This window comes from Heliangelus exortis, chromosome 3 (assembly GCF_036169615.1).
Source record: "Heliangelus exortis chromosome 3, bHelExo1.hap1, whole genome shotgun sequence".
In the NCBI taxonomy this organism is placed as follows: Eukaryota; Metazoa; Chordata; class Aves; order Apodiformes; family Trochilidae; genus Heliangelus; species Heliangelus exortis.
The window spans coordinates 65,195,469-65,218,584 of record NC_092424.1 but is presented as its reverse complement, the minus strand read 5'-3'; the positions used below and the strand labels follow the sequence as shown (position 1 = coordinate 65,218,584).

At 37.1% G+C, this 23,116-nt stretch overlaps 1 protein-coding gene across 2 annotated transcripts in view; it reads right to left on the bottom strand.

Moving 5' to 3' along the window:
- Positions 1-618: 618 nt before the first annotated feature.
- The window catches only part of MAN1A1 (mannosidase alpha class 1A member 1), a 133,434-nt gene continuing 110,936 nt past the window's right edge, over positions 619-23,116 (bottom strand). For both annotated transcript variants that reach the window (XM_071741052.1, XM_071741053.1), the window contains 4 exons: positions 10,992-11,211; positions 10,038-10,210; positions 5,309-5,424; positions 619-4,217 (listed from right to left, as the gene is read on the bottom strand). In XM_071741052.1, coding sequence (XP_071597153.1) covers positions 4,091-4,217; positions 5,309-5,424; positions 10,038-10,210; positions 10,992-11,211 — 636 coding nt within the window. In that variant the 3' untranslated portion in view covers positions 619-4,090. The remainder of the gene's footprint in view (positions 4,218-5,308; positions 5,425-10,037; positions 10,211-10,991; positions 11,212-23,116) is intronic.

Sequence of the window (23,116 nt, the reverse complement as noted above, 5' to 3'; positions counted from 1 at the left end):
TTGGATGAGGCTCTTTACTAAGCAGAGAAAACAAGGTTGTCTATGAGATGGAGCAGTTATTTCAGTATTTACATGGGAGATCTTACAGTCACGTCCTTCCAACACAAAATGTAGTTACAGTTCCTATGACAACTGTTCCTCTCTCCTCTGGAGCATGGACTAAGGATAGTGTTTCATTACATGATCATGTAACACTGTGACAACCTTGTCATCTCTGCTCCAGTATTTGCTCCCAATGGCCTTTAGCTGCGGCCCCCTTGTAGTGTGCAGGACATGAATTACAGTGACTGACCCTAACTCTGCTTACTGCCTGCCACCTCTGACTTGCCATCTTACTGCCTTTCATTCATAAGTTCACTTTCTACCAAAATACATTTGGTAAGATGAATCTCACTGACAAAAATTTCTAGAAACGTGTTTCTGTGGTAGCAATTCTATGCACTGCCTGAAGTTAAATAACAATAGTATCCTAACAAGTACACAGAGTACTAATCTGTATCAGACAAATCTGCTGACAATAATTCATGAGCAGAGCAGCCAAACCAGGCTATGCAGCATATTCTTGTGTTTACTTCTGCAATAACACACTCAGGAAAAAAATTTAACAAGGTGAACATATATATTAAAAGACTTTATTCACAATAGAGAAATTTTTACAAATATAAGTTCTTAAAAATTAAGCATCTCAATCTATTATGTGATCCATAATTTCACTTTATATAAAGGTGAAAAGACTAAATGTATTATGTACAAATCAAAAGCAATTTAAATGTATGATAGAAATGGATAAAATGTATCATGAAGTCACTGTAGAAACAGCGAGCCATTGGGCATTGCAGAAATCTGTGTACAACCAACACATATGCAAATCACAAACAATCAAAGCAATTTGTTCCCCTGTGAAAAATCTGTGGGTGCCATTTAAAGTATTGTACCTCTGAGGACATAACATGCAGATATAAATGCATCATTATGCTAGAAAGTAATGGAAGAAGTATAGGCAGTGTGTTTATGCAAAGTTAATGCTTGCCTTTCCCCCCCCTTCCAATAAAGCAATTTGGTTTGCTCTTATGAATGACTGGGAACACAAAGTGACCATCACCAGCCACTTCCATGCAGCTAGCTCAGTGAATGGGAAATGAAACAAATGTAAGCAATCTAATGAGCAGTGGTAATTACTGACCGTTTCAAAATGATTGCTTTAACTTTGGTGTTTTGGGGTTATTAAAAAAAAAAAAAAAAGAATCAATATATTCTCACTTTATGAAAAGGTTTTTTTCTTACAGTTGGCAGATCTACACGTTGTACAATCTTCTTGTCTACTTACATTAGTTTACAAAAAGTACAGTATAGTGCAGTTTGTACATACAACCTGAATACCAATACCAGTCACAACAAATTTGTGCTCATTGTAACTCCAAAACAAAACAAAAAATATTCATATTAAATACCTGTATTACAAGGAAACAGTCAGGATGCTTAAAGTACATAGGACCTGGTGCATACACTGAGCTGTAGGTTTGTAGCCTGCTTTTTGAAACGTGGAGTTGCCTGGTTCTCCACTGTTTCTCTTCTGCTTCTAAAGTACAGGCAAGATCACCAGATACAGCTGGGAGAAGTGTCCTGTGGTTGAGAAAACCATGTAAAATAAGGCTTGCTTGCAAAACACATTTCTCAAAGACTGTTTCTGTCTGAACTATTGTAGTTATTTAATTGATATGAAGCCTAGAACAGCACGTGCACAACAACCATGTAGTAGGCAGCAGCAGTGACCTGTTAAAGATAACTAAGTCAAAAGTAATTATTATTACATTTTGGTTAAAGAGGGAAGAGAATTTCTGTTTTTATTCCACCACTGTAATTTCTCAGTGGTTCTTGGCTGGGGCCTCATAACTACTGCTTCTGAAGAAACACAGTGAAATGCTATCTTCCTCCAACTATACCAATTCTGCAGTTTGAAAACAGGCAGCAACTCTGCTTTTCAGCAGAGCAGAGCCAATGCTTCATCCTTGCTCATTCAGTTTCAGAAAACTGTTACTATAACATGAAGGAACTCATCCTTGAAAAAAATGTAATAATAATAAAAAAAGCAAAGCATCTTGAGCCAGTGTGTTGGTTCCATGTGAGCAGGCTTCATCTGAGGTAGATGCACACACATTTGCATCCATTCCCCAAGTGCTGGGCTGCCCAGGCTCAGCCAGGGGCCCCTGTTGACTTCCATGTAAGAATGTAGAGCTCTGCTAGGTCTGCAATGGAAGGATCAACATCACTGAAGATCCTCTTGCCTTGCCCTACATATAAATGTGTTTGGAAGCTTATGCAGCACCTTCCACCTTCCCTGACTTCCCTGCTGCCTTTACAGACTCCAGAGGTTGAAGTTTATGGGTCAGCCTCCATCTGATATATATATATGTATATATAAAAATGGAAACAGTTATCTTTGCTCTTGGCTTCTACCTAAGAAAACCTGCATTGCAGACCTCTAGCAGTATAGAAAAGATGTACCCTAATGCCTAAACAATGTGCTTCCTCAGCTGTGACTTGCTATGCTTGACAGGTGAAGCTATCTTCTTCCATACCTTTAAAGAAGACTGCTTTTCAGAAATGTATTTGATTTGCTGCAGTCCAACCACTGAATAATGTGCTTTCTCAAAATGGGAAGCTAGGTATTGTAACCCACTCAAAATGTATGAAAATCATTCTGTCACTAAATGAAAACATAGGCAGACTTAATAATAATGTAAACCACTCCAAAGTACACTTAAACGCAAAAAGGAATTAATCGTGCCTTATTTTTCTTTCCCTTTGGTGGTGCCACAAAGTAAGATATTTCTGGTAAAGCTGCTACCTTTCTTAGTAATCCAGCTATCTGATCTAGGGAATATTTTTAAGCTCACTGGTTTTCTGTCACTTTTCTGTCTTTCTGAGAAGACAGCCTTGGTTCTTTCTGAAAGTTTTCATTCTACACTGGATTATTCCCTCTCTGAATGATTATCTTCTTTTAAGGAGACTTGTTTTCTTCAAGGCATTTGAATATCTAGCTTTATTCATGTAGCTACACTAAATTGCTTTGTGACAATAGACTGTTGTGTGGTGTGGAGTCTGAACCAATCTGAATGTTTGAGAAGGTCACAAAAAAACAAACAAATTGTCTCTGGTATAATTCTCAGCTCAGCTTCCAGAAGGATGGCATCAAGTTTTTTTCTTTTTGTATTTTTACTGTCCAACCAAATGAAAGCTACTGGACTAACTAAAGAAGTTAAGAATCCCTTTAGTAATACAAAATTACTATCTTATTTTCTTCTGTAGTAGCCTGACTATAAAGACATGAGAATAACACCACTTAGAAAAGAGAGGAAGCAGTTTATTCTATTACAATATTCTAATCAAAACCTGAAGAACTAAGGTCTGCTAACTTATGTGCTAAATTCATAAAAACTAGGTTTAGAGCAACTTCAACATATACTGCAGTTTCAGAGTTGTGCCTGCACGAGATGAAAATATTCCTATTTAGTTTGCATTGACAACAAAATACATCAGATACTTTACCAAGTAATGAGAGACCCGCATAAGAAGAGGCTGTCACAGTCACAAGATTTGTCTTGGATGACACACAAAAATTAACACAGAACAACAAGAACAACGAAAAAAACAAGACAAAAAAAAAAAAAAAAAGAGAAAAAAGCTTTTTATACTTAATTCAATATGGCTTTTTGCAACATGGCAAAATATTACAGCTTAAAGCAGACATCTCCTCACAGAGGAGAAAAGAATTTTGCAGTCAAATTAGAAGCATAACAGGAAACAAGTAACATGCAGACCCTCTGCTCTTTTTGGCCAAGATGACACTGCAGCCTACCAAAATCTGGAGAGATGTCCTTTTTCTCTTCTATGACGTGATTCAACTGGGTAAGAGGAATGAAGTTTTATCATAATCAGTTGGGGTCCATTCATGAATATTTACTATTAAATAAAACAGACTGCAAAACACTCTATTTAAAAATTTAACTCAAGAATTTAAAACCAAATTATGTGCCCAAGTCCTGGAAAGAAACAAAAGGAATGAAAGAAAGTAGAACTTAATCTTCATCTATTTCTTGTTTTCTTCTTTATTCTCATCGTCTTTGTGAAGAACAGGGAAAGGATGAGCCTCTGTGTTGAAGACCCAGTGTTCAAACGGAAGAAGATCATCTTCAGAAAACAGCAAATACAAGTACCTGGCAAGAAAAAAAAGCAGCAAATGTGATCACATTAGAGAAGTGAAACATAAAAGCCTGATTTCATGGCACTTCCCATGATGAATGCCACCAGTGGCAACAGCTGACTGAAGGTGAAACACAGGTAAGTCCCAGCATCACAAGGCTTTGGGGCTACACAACTCAGATTGGACTCAAGGGCAATAGCAACTGGAGACCAACAAAAGAACACCTCTGTCCTGACAGAGGACAAAGAAGTTTAGGCTACCACGGTTAAGGATCAGTTCACTTCCATTTAACCATTGGTAATTTTCTTAAATGTTGGTTTAATAATATACAGCCATAGTAATTTTTTTCATCGTGAATGTCCACATGTATTAAGGTGTAGGAAGGAAAATATTGTAGTCCAGTTCTGTCTTCTGAGAACAATCTGTGGCTTAGGATTTTTAAAGAAGAAACGAGCACTAGAGCAGAAGCTTGGACAGCCATTTACTGAGATAGGGTCCACTATGTTACAACCAACATTAAACAAGAACCAAAACCAACATTTTATTTATTGTCCTGATATTGGGCATGATAAGTGAAGCCTTCTTAGAAATGTATTTATGATGTTTCATTTAATTGAGTATGACACTGTCTGTTGAAAAGGCACGATTGCTTCTTTCTGGTCTTTGCAACATTTGCTTTCCCAGACCAGGACAAAACCTCTTTATTTCATTAAAATGTGGGAGATGGTGATAGATACTGAAAGCTTTTGGTTTTCTTCCTAACAAGTCACACAAACTTACTATGCAAGTTGACTTCTTTTTTCTTTTTGTGCACTTTTAAAATGAAAAGTATGCCATACAGGCCTGGTGAGTTCTCTGTCTCTTTCTACTCAATTTGTTTCACTAGTGTTGGCATATATAATTAGATTCTATCACATTTAGATGTAATTTCTCAACAAAGACTATTAAGTACTTTTATCAGGAAATAATTTCCAGAAGTCACAGAATTTAATTTATTGATATAGAGGGGGAAAAAAGGTAATTTGTCTTTCCATCTGTAAAAGTGGTTAAAAAAAAAAAAAAAATGGAAACTACTTAATATCAATGACAGTCAACTTTACTTACTTGAGTGTCTCTGAAAGGAAGAAACTTTGCTGCACATCATCATGGCTTTCATGATTGTTATAAACATCTCTAATGCCAGAATAGCCACCATCTACTCTGCAATGTTTCTCCAGTGCCTGAAAAAAAGGGGGAGAAAAACACCACAGTGGGATTACAAAATTAATCACCTTGATTTTTAATTTGTCTGACAATAAAATTAGCAAAAAACCACAACCAAACAAAAAAACCCTGGTGTTTACATTAGAAAAGTGGTACCTTTGTGCTTACAGATGAGCTGTAACTTCTCTAGACAGACTGCTATCCAATACCCTGCTAGAGGATTAGTTCTCTTATCACAGCTTTGCTTAAAAACATTCATCTTTTTTCCTTCACTTATTTAACAAGGTTTAAGGTATCCTTAGCTTCTTCGTTTTTCTCATTCTGTTTTATAATAACTCTCTGGTATAACAAAGGAGTGAAAGGAATCTAAGATTACTATATTTAAACCAACTCATTATTCAAAACAAATCCAGAAAGTGCTTTTTAGGCCTAAATAACTTCTTAGGATGAAACTGACAGTAAGCATGATGGATTACTACATTTACTCAGGGCCAGAGTACTCTGAAACATGGCCCTTGCTGCCAAGACAGGTACTGGAAAAACAACTTTCAGGCAGAAATACCTGCAACTTTAGCAATCCCCCCTATGGCGAGTTGGAAAACAACTGTTTTCTGAAGTTATTACAACTGTATTCTGAAGTGATTACAGCATAGGTACATTTTATTTATGTAAAGATGCCACATTTCAAACCACATGCAGCAAAAAGCTTTGAAAAGGGAGAAGACAAGTCTAAGCCAAGTGAATGGGCAGAATAAGCATTTTCGTATGAAAGATGGTAATAAAAGTCCCTAATAATTACTGAGGTATCCATAATTTCCATTTGCTCTACAGGCTGTTCAATACCTGTGTTTTCTGCTACCCTAAATGTCCTTGTTTTTGCTGGAGTCCCTGTAGCTATCTGCATATATTTAGCTTGCATGTCAGGCTCTCCATAGTTTTCACTGGAGAGTAAGCTGCCTATTGTATATTTAAAAGGTATTTTTCTCCAGGAGAGCAGCTTTAAAATATAACAGGCCTATTTGTCTTTTTTTTTATGTGTCTTTAGGTTCTTTAATTTTCCTGGACACTTTTACTAAGTGACAAATATACTTAAGTTTAAACAAGTAATTTCCCCTGGCTGGTAGTCCTTCCCTCTTGTCTACTTCAACCTGCAATGAATTCAAAATGCTGAATCTGTGTCTGGATTTTCAATGTCAAACACAAGATTATGTTTTCCAAGGCACAGCAGAAGGAGAACTTGAAGGATAAGGTTATTACTCAAGGAAACATCTGCATTCCAAACAGGCTGAGGTAAAAGAAAAGTCAATCACATTTGGAGTTTACATGCTCTACCATGTAGTGAGAGCCTTTACGAGTTCATTATAGGGAGATTCTCTATAGGTGCATGAATGTAAGGCTAAGATGAAAACTAAAGAGGGTAACCTGCACCACGTTAGTCATCTGGTGGTATCTACTTCATGCAAACATGAAGCATCTTACTTACCCCTCAAAGCTACCTTCCACTTAACTAACAGAACAGGGCATTCACATGTGGCCCTGGCATGATAAAAAGGCTCTTGGTTGTCACTGCTCTTTGACTGAGGGTAATGGCCTTTTGTGCTGCTGTTTCAGAGTACAGTGATGTTCATACTGGCAGAGGGATAGTGGTGGGTAGGAAGAAAAAAATCACACACATTTTAAATCAGTAGTTCTCAGAATATGAGTGTGGCTAAGAACTGCAATATGGAAAACATCAAGTGGAGTGAAAACTGGCTGACAGTCTCGTAGTACCATAAAGGGGAAAAAGCAAAAGAAGTGCTGTGAATTCAAAATATGTGCTGCATTTATAATGCAGAAAGGGAGAGACTTTCAAGAGCTAAGCTGATAAAACCTTTCTGACTCAGTGGATATTGCTGTTGGTCATTAACTGCATTTTCTCCAACTGCTGAAGTACCTACAGAATGATCTTGGACTCAAAGCAGCAAAGCAAGTTTCCAAAGAAAAATGAAGAGGCTAAAACAGTTTTAGCTTACATAAGGTAGAGAAAGAATTAATGGACTTGGAGAGTTTAGAAATTGTGACCTATAGAGAAGCCTCCTTTTCTACTAAGGGCACAGAAAAAAAAAAAAATCTAGTGAGTTCTTACTGTCAGTGTCATGATTTGAAAATGGACATGAAACACCTGATGAACTTTTTTTGGCAACACAGATTTTTTTTTTCTTGTTTCAGTCTCAATTTCCTTTTGTGCAGCAGGTATTGGTAATTAACCATACCCAGTGGTCAGGGACTTCCCCAAGAACAAAAAGGATTGATACACTCTCTGGTGGAAGAAGGAGCACAATTTATGAAACAGTTGTAGTTCACTTATCACGATACATTCAAAAAAATCCAGTATCAGGTGGAGTTGTATGGGCTATAAACATCAAGAAAAAAGAAAAAGAAAAAAAAAAGAAAGTACTTGAAACCTACAACTGCCTGTATAACTTCTGTGAAGCTTTAAGATTTGTTTTTGTGGAAGATGGGTCTCTACAGAAAGGGAACAGCTGCATCTCCCACACATGGGCTCCAATCCACTACATGAGAGCCAGAGGAGAGTCACCACAGGAATGTTAAACAAGGAACACATGAGGAATGCTAAGAAGGTAAACAAGTATACAAACTTGAAATAAACACAAACTTAACCAAAAGAGTGAAGAATAATAATCAGGGAAGTATTTCAATTGTTTACAACAATGTTACCAGTGTGGGCAGCAACAATGAGTCAGGAAAAACATCTCCTGGAGAAGGAACACTTGGTATTGATGAAACCTGGTGGGATGACTTCCACAAACAGCCATTGTAAATATTCCAATTATAATCTGCCTGGGAAGTAGTAAAACCTCTGCCTGAGGGGGCTGTTAGCTAAGAAGAAAGCAAGAGAGCAGCATGCTAAATTGGAGTTGGGTTTTGGTTTTTTTTTTGTTTTGTTTTTTTGGGTTTTTTTAAATTGCTTTGGAATCATTAACTCAGAAGCATATTTTTTCAGGGCAGAGAGAGCCAACACTTCAAGGAGGCAAATAAAAAATCCTGAATAACTACCATCTACCTAACTGAAAACAGTGCTGACTGCAGATATGGAATTGCTGTGACTATTCAAACAGGGAGGGGCTAGAGAATAGGTGGTAGCTAATGGTAGCAGCTATTCTTTTATGGAAAGCAGATTTTGCTGTAAATGTCATTCTTCAGACCATCTAATTACTGATCTTAAAATGTTGTGTTTTTTTTTCAACACCACTTAACAACATTTGAGCTATGTCCAGCATCTAAGTGAATACTGAATACATGATAGATGTTGGTACAAGTAACTGGCAGATGTCATGTCACAGCCAGGTATATAGAATTATAATGCAGATACAGCTCTCTACTCGGGTCTCTCAGGGATGAGAAATTCCAGGTCACAATTCTACATGTTCTTTCCTTACTACAAAACAAACTTCTACAACCAGCAGCGTAGGCACATCTGAGAAAGGTATAATCACAAACTCATAGAAACAAGAGGTTTTGGGCAAACTGGCAAACAGGATGTTTTGTAAGTCCTGGAAATCAATAACTCTGCAAAGGAGAGATCACCGTAAACAAACACTGCACACAGTTTGCACACAGTTGTATTTTTGGGGAGGGTTGGTGGTTTGTTTGTTTTGTTTTGTTTTATTTGTGATTTTTTTTTTCCTTAGGTTTGGGGTTTTTTGTGTGTGTGTGTGTCGGTTTTTGTTTTGGTTCACTTTTTTCCCCACTTTTCTTAATTATTCAGAGCTGCAAAAATAATGTTCTTAATTTTCCTGTATGTCCTGTAAGATCTCAGTCTGCTTAGAAATTCCAAAGGAAGTGTGTAAGGCAGATAATTTAGCAAGGGCAGCATCCATGTGAGGAGAAAATAAATGAACTCTAAAAGTGTAATAAGGACCCATACCTGGAGGATGAAACATGGTAAATGTAAAGGCTCTTTAACAGTAGAAGTGTTTAATCACTGAAATGAGGGAACCAATGGATTGAACAGACCAGTTTTTGCAGTATAGAATAGCTCCCTCTTGGAAGGCTTGAGCTAGGCTCAGCATGGTTGCTTAAAGGCAAGTGACACACAGAAATTTAAACCTGGAAGAGCTTAGCATTAATGGAGTTCAGCCCAGATGACCCATGACTTTTGAAAGTCACCCGTTATATAAATGTTTGGTAGTACCTAGTTCTTCATCTTGGCCTTCACCGTCTAATTAAAGTTGTACAATTGTTATTGAAAATACACTTCATAAAACCTATTTCCCTGTCCAAGGCTCATATCTGACACACCTGTACTTTCCATTCACATCCAATAAGAAGTGCCTCACAAATTCACATGTTAAGCAGTACCTCCAAGTAAGACCCTGATCTCAGAAGTATTTAAGAAGGAAAAAGCACAAAGTATTTTTGCAGTAGATAATACCAGCAGTCTTTGGTTTTATCAAAATTATCTTAGTTCATCTGTTTAGTAAACGAACCTCTAGAAATCTGAGTTTGATATTACTGATTTAAAATAAACATTTACTCTCCAGCTGCTAAACAACATCCAGATTTCATTCAACAGCTTACAAACCCAGGTCTTGGATTTAATAAGAAAAAAAGTCCAATAGAGCATTACCTCTACAGCTTCCCATCCCCACTGCCTGTACTTAGGGTCATGAGTGAGTCTCCACATGTACATGTAGGTCTCTATGACTTCTGGTCGTAGGATGTAGTATTTTTCATTTTGTCTTGTAGCAATGGCCTCAACACCACCATCAAATCTGAAGGCTTCTGGACCCAGCTTCATGCCTGCCCAATATAAAAAAACATTTAACTGAAAAACATTTCAAATTCTGTAATCTACCACATCAACAACCTGTTCATGTGGCATAAGCCAGGTTACTCAAGAGGTATAAAATTTCTGAAAGACTATGCAGTACCTCCTTTTTAAAGTATTCTGTAACTAATTCAGATTATAAGAGAGGTCTTCCTCATCAAGACCTTAGACAGCAGTTCCAGTCTGAACAGTGATGCTAACTTCTGCATTCTGGAAGATTTCATATAGCTCGCAACATGTGAAATTTTGTTTTAAAAATGAGGGTATTTACTTTTCAATATCAAAGTGAATGTTACGGTCTGGGAGCTGAGATTCTGCCAGGTTTATTTTTACAAGATGGAAGAATCTGAAGAAATTTCCTGCACAAAAATACACTTTGTATAATCATATTGTTTGTAGCATTGCACCAACATAACTGAGAATAAAGTGGGGTTTTTTGGTGCATAAAAGATGATTAATAGCTATATTGATGCATAAATGAACAGGCATATTTGTATTTGGCTATACAGAAACTATAAAAGTGGGGGGAAAAAACACTGCCCTGCCTTGTTAATTAATAGAGTGAGTAGATATGAAATTATTTATAAAACAGCAGCTATTCTCAAAGTTACTCTCAGACCAAAGCAGTATTAGCTCAGAAAGGATGACGAGTTCTCACTGTTAAACAACTTTCATTCAGCACTACACAAAAATCCCAAAGGCAGCCTTCACCAAGTCCAAGTGTGAAGCCAAACTTGACAAGCCAGGACTTACTTGTACGATCGTAGGATTCATGGCATGTCCTGGCAATTTCAGCACCAAGCTCGATGTGGTGGCCTGTCTTGTCAGGAGGTGCTCCATCTGCTCCAAGGGCAAACATGCCTCCAGCAAAACAGGTCAGGTGCCCCATCTTGTGTTCAAGCAGCCCCCCCTTCCACTCAGCGATGTACGTCAGCCCGCTGCTTGACTTGCGTATCAGGTGGGTCTCTATGGCCTGCAAAAGGGTGTGATTTCAGACCCTCTGGTACCATTGGGTAAAATATGAAGGACAAAGAGAAAGTTGTCTTGTATGTTGGTTGGATTTTCTCCATATTGCCTTTGCTTCCAAAGTAAAATGGGTAATATGAGCTAGCAGAACCTCAAAGTGCAGCCAAAGCAACGCAGATTACCATTCACTAGTAACAATGATTAATTTTGCTAAAACTTGGAGCAATCTTCACAGTGCAACTTATAAAAATATTGGAAAGACTTAAAAAATACAATTCCACTTTAAACATTTCTTTTCTTTCTCTTTCTTTCTTTCTTTCTTTCTTTCTTTCTTTCTTTCTTTCTTTCTTTCTTTCTTTCTTTCTTTCTTTCTTTCTTTCTTTCTTTCTTTCTTTCTTTCTCTCTTTCTTTCTTTCTCTCTTTCTCTCTTTCTCTCTTTTTCTTTGTTTCTTTCTCTTTCTTTTTCTCTCTCTCTCTTTCTCTTTCTTTCTCTCTCTCTTTCTTTTTCTTTCTTTCTCTCTCTCTTTTTCTTTCCTTCTTCCTCTCTTTCTCTCTCTTTCTCTCTTTATCTTTCTTTCTCTTTCTCTCTCTCTCTTTCTCTCCTTTTCTCTTTCTTTCTGTCTGTCTTTCTTCCTGTCTTTCTGTCTTTTCATACTTTAAGCAATTTCAAGTAATTTTACTCCTAATGGTGTTTAGCCATCACTTCAGCTTCCATGAGTCATAATGCTGACTTAAAGGATGTGGTTACTGATATAATTTCATGTCAGTTATATGCAGCCATAACTCATATTTAAAGCTGCACTGAATGATGTTAAGTCCTCTGAATCTATCTGATATTCCCAAAGTCCAGTGGGTTCCCCCTCCCACACTGAATTCCTCTTTGGTTACCTATCAAGAATAGAGTCTGGAAAAAGACCTAAGCAGACTGAACACACACAAGTTGGCTATAGAGAGAATTTTAAGTTGGTTTTGTTGGCAATGTACAATCACTGGTTTTGAAATCTAGGAAAACAACTTTCCCTTATGAGAGAAACAGAATTAAAGCAATCAAGAAGATGCAGGGGAGCACATTTGTTAGAAGCCTGAACATAAATTAAGTCATTACTCTTTAAAGGGTAATGAAGAGGAGACAAACAATGCTACCATACCTTCAATTATCCAGCAGTATTCTGGCTTATTCTATTGAAAGCATAAGATCCAGCAACAGTACTCAACTTGCATTGTACAAGAGAAATAACATAAATCAAATACCAGTACAGAGAGCTCAACAAAAAAGCCAGGGTTAAAAAAATAAAGTGTCATAAAGAAAAAGTATTGAGTGTTATTTTTCCCATTTACACACCTGTAAAGTTGTTTTTATAAGCATGAAAAAATAATCTCTAAACTAGAGGCATCAGCAGAATAATTGTACAAGTTTTACTTACCAAGTAGGTTTTTTGTGCCAAGAATGTGTCATTGTTCTCCACTAATATTAGTAGAAAGCACTTAGTAAGGAAGTTTTCTGCCCACCTTCAGACCCATTATTGGCTCAGAAAACTCCTCCATCCCTCTCTTTCCTCACTGATTTTATGTTTTTTGCACTAGTACCTACAGAAAAGCATAGCTACATTTTAAAGCAGCAGTAAATAAAGAAGATTCCTGCACTTTAAGCAAATCCTGCATAATTTAACCTATGAAAAGAGGAATTAAATATGGAAGACAAAAGGTGGTAGAATATTTTCCTTAAGCATCCAAACCACACACCCCGCTGTGGAAGATGAAAGAATTACAGAGGCTGTTGGTGTCAAGCTAATTTTTGGTTGAGTATTCCAAGTGCATACAAAAAAAACTTTTCTGCCAGACCATGGAATGTAGTAAAGGAGTATCTAGATACTTTTTTAAAAAATAATATTCTTTAAGATATGTCTTTTGTGCTCATTTGAGTATAAAATATTTGAATTTATAATTTTAGAATTAATAGAACAGGTTTCAAAGAGCCAGCTACAAAATGTATTAATGTATAAACAGGAAAAATTTATAACAAGATAGAAATAATTAGAAAACTTCTAGAATCTTTTAGAGTTACATTTGCATTTTTTATTTTGTAATAGTGTATCTTATTGTTAAAAAGACACACAACAGTTTTGCGGGAAATAGGTTTGAGATTACTTAGGCATTCTAAAAATTAAGCCAGATAAAAGCAAGTTCAGAAATGAAAAACATTTAATTTAATGATATTAAACTGTTCAGCATGATATCCCCATCTCACCAAATCAAGAACTCTGGCAATAACTGATAACTCTACTGCTCACTTAGCTGTTGAGTCAGAATTTATTTTAAAAGTAAGCAAATATGAAAAATTGATGATTAAATTTACCTCTATTGTTGTATTTAAAGTAAAGAATGAATGAAAGAAGGAATAAAGTATTACTGTACCTGACAGAAATAACAGTAATCATGCACCTTCAGAACTACAGTAACTAAACCAAAGGTGATTCTGGTAGTACAAAAATAGATTTTTGCCATACCAATTAGTCTTTCAGAGGTTTAGGTTCAGGCTGAAAAAAGATGAATGTTACATGTGAAATTTTAAAATTATTCTACCACAGTGCTGTCAAGAAACTAAAAAAATTGATGTTAATTGATTCCAAGGATGTCACAAAATATAAATATATTTCCAAGTTAATTATTCATTTTTAGTAAAGCAAATAGTCTTGGTTTTATAAATGGGTCTTATTAGAAACTAGTACATATTAAAAGTTATTTTTATTATGTAATCATCTTATCCAATGCTATTTTTATTAGGTAGTTACTTGATATATTACAGACTCTCACACTGCCTTGTCATACTTTGTCCAATCATGGGTCTCTGAATGCTAGATAATACCCATGCCTATGTATATACCTTTATTAATGGTGTGCTAGAATTAGTTCTACCTTGACACAAAATCCAAATAACCTTTGATAAGTACAAATAAACTTCAGAAGCCATGAGCCTAAGTGTGCCAAGCCTGCAAGTCCATCAGCACCCACCAACTTTTATTCTGGAAGATAGGAAAGCAAACACTCGAAGTTGGTGAAGCCTAAACTTAATTTGAATTTGTATCCTTATGAAATATTAGTTTGTAGAATCCTAGAATTGTTGAGGATGGAAAAGACCTGTAAGATCATTCACTCCAACCTTTAGCCTAACTCTGCTAGCCTACCTCTGCCAGCCCAATGCTAAACCATGTCCCTAAGCATGGTATCTATACAATTTTTAAACACATTCAGGGATGGTGACTCCACCACTTCTCTGGGCATCCCATTCCAGAGCTTGACAATGCTTTCTGTGAAGAAGTTTTTCCTAACACCCAACCTAAACCTCCCCTGGTGACACCTGAAGCCATTTCCCCTTGTCTCATCTCTAGTTACCAGGAAGAAGAGATGGATGCCCCCCTTGCTACAACCTCCTTTCCAGTAGTTGTAGGAAAAGATAAAGTCTCCCCTCAGTCTTCTCTTTTTCACACTCAACAACCTCAGTTCCCTCAACCACCCCTCATAAGGGTTATGCTCCAAACCCTTCAAGTTATCCCAAAGTTACATGATTTAAGCAAACTGACCTCAACCAAACAGCTTTTGTGAAGCTGTTTGCCCACAGGGCACAGTTCTGGCAGGGAAATCAAGTTACCAAAACAAATTATTATAAAAGGAGAATAGGTCATATGGTGACAAAGATCCACCCCAAGAGAAAATCTCTGGTTGGGAGAATAATTTTGAATTTTCTACTTAGAATCAATTTACTTATATAATTATCTACACACTAAAAAAAGAGACATGTTTATTTGAATTGCAGTTTTATTACAACATGGACCCCACCTATGAATAACTCCTTCCTGCATTGGTTGCAGATCAGGTAGTGTTGTATTTATCGCTATAGACATTATTATTTCATTTTGCTGTAGTTAATATTCTCAATATAAACTAATATTCATCATCTGCAAAGAATCAAAAAAGCTAGATGAATGTGGTCTTTGATTAGCTGAAAATACATTATTGATGAATAATTGTTTGGAGTTGTACAATTTTTTCTTTTAAGGAAATGGAATTTTCATGTTACTGCTTTCCAGAATGTATTCCTGCAATTCAAATACTAATTTCTTTCTTTCCATCACTGTAAAACGGAGGCTGTGCAACATAAAAGGCTGCAAAGAAGAAATGGCTGAAAAAGTGTGTTTGCAACAGGAGCAGTAGCAGATATTACCTGAGAGTAATAAAAAAAAGAGAAAGGAAACTCAAGGAAAATAAATATTTGCCAGATATCTAAAGAAATACATGTACTTTCTGTAAAGCTGATTTATTGTGTAGTTTGTAGCATATCTGCAAGCTCTTACAGCCCGACTGGCTTTTATGGCTGTTATAGTTCCCAGCAAATTTTTTTATGTGTGCTTTTATGTAAGGCTCCACTTACAGTCCATACTGCAACGAAGCCTTCAGCTAAATTAATTTTTTTTTTCATCTTGTGGGAGATTATTCCTTCTATACAAGAACTGTGAAAATGCTTGAGAACCCAACTAGAAGCACTACCAGACCCTTCTGCAGTTTCAGTGTGACTCGAGTGCCCCTTGCATTACTCCTGGTATCTTCCTCCTGAGCTGGCGTGTTCAAATTATGTCCCTGCCTCTGTCACCCTCTAAGAACTGCAGTGACTGAGACATTATGAATTGCTTAGGTTACAGGATTCTACATTGCATTTATGTGATCTCTGTTGCTGATAGCACGAACAATTTTTCCCAACCTGATTTCCTCCCCCTTCTGTCCTGTTTTTTTAAAGCAAGACGTTTTGTGTTCTCAGCTCATCATCCTGTTTCTTAGCCTTTAGATTATACTGACTGCCAGTCCTTACACTCTCAAAATTAAGCAGTACCAAACCCTCCTAATAAGGACCCATTTTCCTTCGTTCAGCTCTTCACTCCTTTAGGCTTTTCACAGAGCTTAAATGCTGTCTTCACCACCCCCCTTCCTCAATCCCTGACTTGGTTTTGTGATTAAGTCCCATAATTTACCCTTTGAGTTGTTCAGGATGCTGAACTGCATTGCTTACAGAGAAACAAGCAGGACATAGAAGTGAAGTAGTCTCACTGTTCAAATGAGTATAAAAAAAAAACAGTTAACAAGTTTATTTTTAATAGAGACTATTATCTTTGTTGATTTCACTGACAGGTAATCAAAATATTAGCAGAGATGCCTACAGAGCCCAGATGGAGGCTTTTCAGGAGACACATTCTGCACTTTGAAGTTGTTTAATTCAAAATAAACACGTGCCACAGAAATGTTAATTCTGCTGAAGGGACAGGGAGAGCAAACCAGAAACCTCAAAACACAATGTAAAACTGCAGTTCTACTACCTCTAGCACTTAGGCATTTTACATCTCCTTTTACAATGCTGGTTTAATTAAGATTAATGAATTTCAGTGACTCTGTTGTTTTAACAACAAAACCCAGGTGTTTTACTTTCCACCTGAAGACGTCACTGTAGCTGGACATAAAACTGTCTTGCAAGTCATAGTAATGTATTTCCATATGATAATAAATTTGAGCTTCAAAAATACGATTCTAGTTCTAAATTTCCAGGCTTTATGTTTCTTTTGAGGATAATTACAGCTCTGCAGGCTTCTTGAAAACAAAGCACTATAAATTATCTCAGTCCAAACTTGTAATCTACTTTTTTCTCCTAGGAACCGTCTTCATAAACAGTATTTTGAAGATTTGATGCAATAGTGAGAGAGTATGAAAGAAAATTCTACCACATATTTCTAATAATCAAAAGATGTATAATGTCAATTGCTTAATTATTTAATATTTACAGCTTTCACCAACACATTCTATTACTTTGACACAGCACACAGCAGGCAGGCCAGGATTATTGTGGCTTTGTATACTGTGAATTTATAAGTCAACTGTCTGTTTCTGTGACTTTAAGTTACTTCCCTCATGTTGTCTCTGCTGAATGGATCCAACACGATAGATATTTTTTTCAGCAACTTTCAAAATTCATCAAATTTATCCTTTATCCACAATTCCATTGAGTTTATTAGGAAAGTATTCACATTGTTCTATTATTGCAGCTGTTTTGGAGATGGCAGAAAAAGATTGCTTTTTTAAAAGCCTTATTATTTGATTCTGTTCTCTTAAATGTTGTTCATACAGGTTTTAAATATGTCTTACAAGATGCACAAGTCATGCATACAGTCAGAAAAATTGTTGAAAAAAGAAGTTCAAGCTCTTTTTAAAACTTTTTAAAATATTTCTGCCAAAGAAAAGCATCATCTTCTTAGCCTGAAGTCCTCACTGCTTACTAAACTGAGCTTGAAAATCAAAACTCAAATCTGAACACAACTTTTATTTGTTTAAACACAATCTATTAGAAGCATTTTGAAAGCAATAGAGCACTTACTGCTTTTGGACTTAAGATATGTTATACAGACAAGCTTTCATGTGACATGAATTATGAATGCTTATAATGGAGATGCCTAAGTTTTAAAATTGAAATGTTGGCAAGCATTTAACTAATGTGATACCATTTGATCACTAAAAAGATGATTAAGTACTAGCAGAAAACTGATAATTTACTTTTGTCTGAAAACCTACTTAGTTGTTTTTTTTTCCCCTGTATAGATCTATTAGTATCTCTAAAAACACCAGTGCTCTCACACTAAATGTACTTAATGCTGTCTGCTCCTAGAACACTAGATTTATTCATGTTCTTACACAGTATTACTGGAATGGCACAAATCAAAGCAAGTTACTCTGAAAATATTATATTATGTACTTACTGAATATTCTAGAATAAGTTTCTATTGCTCCTGACAAGCTTTTTTTGCTGTTGAAAAGGGAAGGGAAAATAGCAGAAGTAATAAGGACAGAGCTGCCCTGACATAGACAAAAAAGGGGAAACTTTCTCTCACAGGACTTTCTAGTTAAAATCCTCCTTTAAGAGTTCTAACAAAATTACAGCTTGCTGCTTCTCCTGACACTCCATAAACAAGCAATCACTTCAATAAGTACTTTCTACAGTCCAAGATACTGACACTGTGCAACTATAAGCAAATCATTAACAATTTAAAAATCTGCAGAAGCCTTGATGTTTTCTCTAAGCAGTTGTAGAGCCTTCAAAACTTGTGTCAAGAGGGAAAATAGAGCAAAGGGTATAAAAAAAGCACCGAGTCTTCTGGATGTTCTTGTCTGTTAAGTGAAATGCATCTTGTGCTCCTACCTAATAGTTTTTTACTTTCTCTATGTGCAGAAACCAGTGCAGCTGGGTAAATAATACTGTAAACATGACAGCTGACAAAATATGTAAATAAACCACATATTTCTTCATTTTCACACATTTAAGTTACAGACAATACCCCCATCCCAAATAAAACAAAACAACACGGTATGCAGTGGGACTGCTGGGTCTTTTGCATCAGCTGCTTCATTCTGAAGATGGGATCCTGTTGCACAACCCTGCCTACTCTATTTATATATTTCCTTCAATGCTAAGAAGTGCTCAAGGACTGACTGCTCAGTTCATTAATATACTTTCAGCTTTACCCAGTATGACAAACTATTCTAGCTGAGTTGTTGCACTTCTGTCACTGTCCACTTCCACTTAGTTTTTAAGATCACAAAGCAAACCACTTCAAGCAACTTTATGCAAAGCTACAGTCAGCACAGACCAGCCTCCACCACAGTTAAACAGACCCTAAGGAAACTCTGGAGATGAAAAGGGCCTACTCATGTTTTCATTTTGCCAGCAACACTTTGTTCTCTCACTCATTTCAATGAATAAGGACTCTACAGAGATTTGTGTTGTTTATCTGAAAGGCTGAAATCCAGACAGCTCTGAAAAATATTCAATACTTAATATTCACTACTTAATGTCACTTTCTGACAATTAAATCAGAAGGCCCTAAAACAAAATCCAAACCATATCGCTTCCTTTAGCAGAGTACAGAGTACATCAAGGCTAGTCTCAAAAGTTAGCAATGTGTCAAGTAAAAAAATACAAAAAATATTAAAAAGTGATCCTAGATTTTTTTTATTTGAATACTCAATATCTTTAGGTCAAAAATGACTTTTTCCCCTTTCAATATCTACAAAAGGTAGGTAATCCTTTATCCCACAACCCAACCTAGCAGCAGGCTGATTTTCAGGACTGTTGTTGAAATCTTACAGAGCACAGCTGTGGCCCTGCCTCACCCCACTTCCTTCTTTTTCTATTTCCATTGTTCCTACTTCCACATGCTAGGGTCTCCAGAGACCACTTAAGTTTTTTTGTTACAATATTCTGAACAGTTATTACCCAGTAAGAAAAATCAAAGAATCTAAGTGTCTAAAAGTAAACTATTATGTCTAAAGCTTAAACTCTGGATTACAGCAGCTGTACCTCTCTGCTCCCATGGGTCCTGATACCTCTGATAGACACTGTGGGCTGCACTGAACTGAGCTGCTTGGGAAGTGCTGGCTAGGGATTCTCTTTTCCAAAGTTCTTCTGGGCTGAGTTACTGCTCTCTTTATACCCTGTAGATATGTCACTTTTCTAGAAATACACCAAGAAGAGGATGAAGGTAGCACCAGAGAGAGAAAATATTTAGGTTGCAGAAAGCTTGCAGCCATGGCCATAAATAAATACAATGGGAAAATCAAGGAAAGATGCCTGACCATCGGACACCAAGTGTGAGACAACATCTTAACAGGAGTAGTGGGAAAATTACCCTTCAGCTTATAAAATGAGGGCAGATACATTCAAGGAGGGAGGATTTGATGCAGCTGCTTGTAACACTGCTGGTGCTAGACTAGACATAAGTGAGCCCAGAAGACCCATATTTGCTCTAAATGACCATCTTCTTTTACTAAACCTACTCAGTTGTGTCTCAAAGACAAATGGTGTTAACTGCAAAGACGGGGGTGGCCAGTTACATCCTCAAGATGTGACTAAAATCTGAATACACATTTCTTCTGTAACTAAATGTTGCGTGCTACCCACTGAAACCAGTTTAAGATCTCTTACTTCCTGTGTCATTTGACACAGGACACTCCATGCTTTGCTTTTCAAGAGCGAAACAGAATCTACATTAAAATAGAATCGCTTGTCTTTGTGTGCAAAATCTAGAGTGTGTGAATCCCTCTGACAGACTTGTGAGCAGACTTGTGTTCTGGTACTCAAAACAAGACTATCTCTGTCCCTTTTCCTATTTGAAATCAACTCTCTTTAAAATGGCATCAGCCAAATAGGCATCTTGTTCATGGCACACAGAAAAAGTTTTAAAATCTAGTCTGACATCTTTCTTTATTGCTTTTAACTTAAGCCATAACACAATCCATAGGTGATACAAAAATTCTAATAGAAAGAACTTTTTGTTTCTAATGTGATTTACAGAACAATGTAAGAAATAACCCCAAAGCATTATCTAAATAAATTTCAGCTTTTCACAGTGAACTATAACTCACCATATATTTTCATTTGTGGTTTCTGGGTAGAGGAATATATTGAATTAGGCGTCAAACCTTCACAGGGCTCTCTCAGAACGTATGTATGTGTTGGACTGAGCAGCCAGGAATAATCATGCTGTTCCCTTTGGCATAGTCTTAAAAAGATTTTGGAAGTGTTGGGGGAAATTTATCTAAGAAAATATAAAGCAGACTCCGAATGCCCAAATCCTGCAGGCTTAGTCATAAGGACAGACTGTAGCTTGTTCAGACACTTACCTTTAATTTAGATAAGGAAGGGATTGATAGCAATAAAGCCAGTATCAGGGTGGATTTCAAAAGACTATCTATTCTGGTGAAGAACCTAGCATCTCAGTGGAGCTCAACCACTCTGCAAGTTTCAGTGGGACTGCAACTTTCCTGCTGTTTTCCAGCATCAAGCTGTACCTCCACATGCTGCATCTACGCTTTCAGCTTTGGCACAGTTGTCCCTTGAGGGGACCAAAAAGCCATTTCTCAGAAAAGAAGAACTGGCCAGGCAGTGGTGTGGCCATCACCACTTCTGCTCCCTGCCAGCACCTCGGGATGCCCACCACAACTTTTGTACCCGAGGAGGTGCCCATTTAAACAAATCCATGCTGCTGGACCCCACATGGACACACCTGGGAGTGATCCTGGGTGCCTTCCCCAATGGCAAACCAACAGGAGCCTCCCCACCCCAGCCATGCTGCTGGGCAGCTCAGCAGTGACCTGGGGATGCTGCTGCCACGGGACAGCATGTGGTGAAGGCAAGAGAGGCTTCCTGATGCACCTTGCTCCAGCTGTGCTCAGATCAGGGGAAGGTGAACCTTCAGCCTTTGTAGGAGCAGCACAGCACTGGCCAGGCAGGCACAGGGCTCTCTCTGATTCTCTTTTGTTGGCTGGGATCAATCAGCTGCTCCCAGGCTGGAGGGGCTGCCAAAGCCACTCTGCCAAAGGTGGCTGGCACATCATGTTTTGGATGTGCAGTGCTTTCCAGAACATCTGTGCTAGCAAAAGCACAATTTTTACAGCACGAATTTATGCACTAGTGCTTACCCTGTGTAAGAAAGTATTTAAAAGTAAATCTGAAGTTATTAAACCAGTGGAAGTAGAAGAGTGAAGAAGCTTAGAGGTGCTTCAGAAATGCCTTCCCTGGTAAGATGAATTGATACCATATTACAAGATGCTTTGTTCTCTCTTTTTGGCTGCCAACCTAACGGCTGAGCTATTACAGTAGCCCTGTTCTTATGTTATAACCTCAAATGCACTCAAACCTAATTTAAAAAGCACCTTTTGCTCTGAAGCTGAAATCGTGTTAGCAGTGAAAATGAGGATGACTGCATCCAAATCTGCACTTACAAAATTAAAGGCAGGATTTTCTCAGCAGAGGATACTTGGTCATCAAATTTACTACCACCAGAGATCACACCCTCCCTCAGAACACCATGTATAACTTTTCTCTCTAATGAAAGAAAGAAAAAAAAAAGGTTGCAACGAGCCAAGGCTGTATTTTTTTAATGCCACCATTTTTCTGGAGTGGGAAGTAAACCAAGATTTATGCCTCCTCCCTAGGGATGGCACATTTCCAGATGTATGAAAGAATAAGCAGATATTGCTTAGCACCTCAAAGCCTTGTCTACAGAGGCACTGCATGGACATAGACTTAATACAAGATAAAAGTCCTGGCCCTAAGAAAGCTTCCAGTCAAAAGTGATGAAAGGGTGGGGAAAAAAAGAAGTATATTATCCTCTTTTTATAGATATATTTGAAAGCAAAGAACTGAGAAAATAGGTCATTTGCCCAAGACTGCAAGGAAAGCCTGTAAATATGGATTTAAACTTAATACTTTGTGAGTCTCAATTCAGTGTCACAAAACCATTATTTCTCCCAGAACAGGGTACTAAGGGTACACCATCAATAAGAAAGTAAATTGCAGACTACAAGGATCATAAATGAAATGCTATCCAAGTATGAACAATTCTGATATTTCAAAACTTTTTCTTGTGTAAAATATGAATAACCAGTTGTTTCACAGAAGCTGACAAATACAGGCCTCTTTTAACAAAAAGTCAACAAAAATATCTATTTTCATTTATAACTGTCCACCATAATATATTGATCCCTGTGTTGACCAGAATCAGAATACTCTGATGGACAAAATATGAGGTCAAAACACAAGAAAGGAACTCCTTCCTGGATAGAAGGAAAAGGATAGAAGGAAAAACTGAGGAAAAAAGAACTGAGCTTTTATCTCAGAGCTTCTTGTAGATGCAACAAATATTTTATACTTTTCTCCTCAAGTGTTAGAAGACTTGATTGTCTTCCAGTTGGAAAACAAACAGCTATACTTCAGGACTCTCTCCTTTCCCACAGTATCTTTATCCCTCCAGCATTATTATTTGCTGATGTCTTTTTAAAAGAAAAACTAATTCTTAAAACCTAAAATCCACACTGGT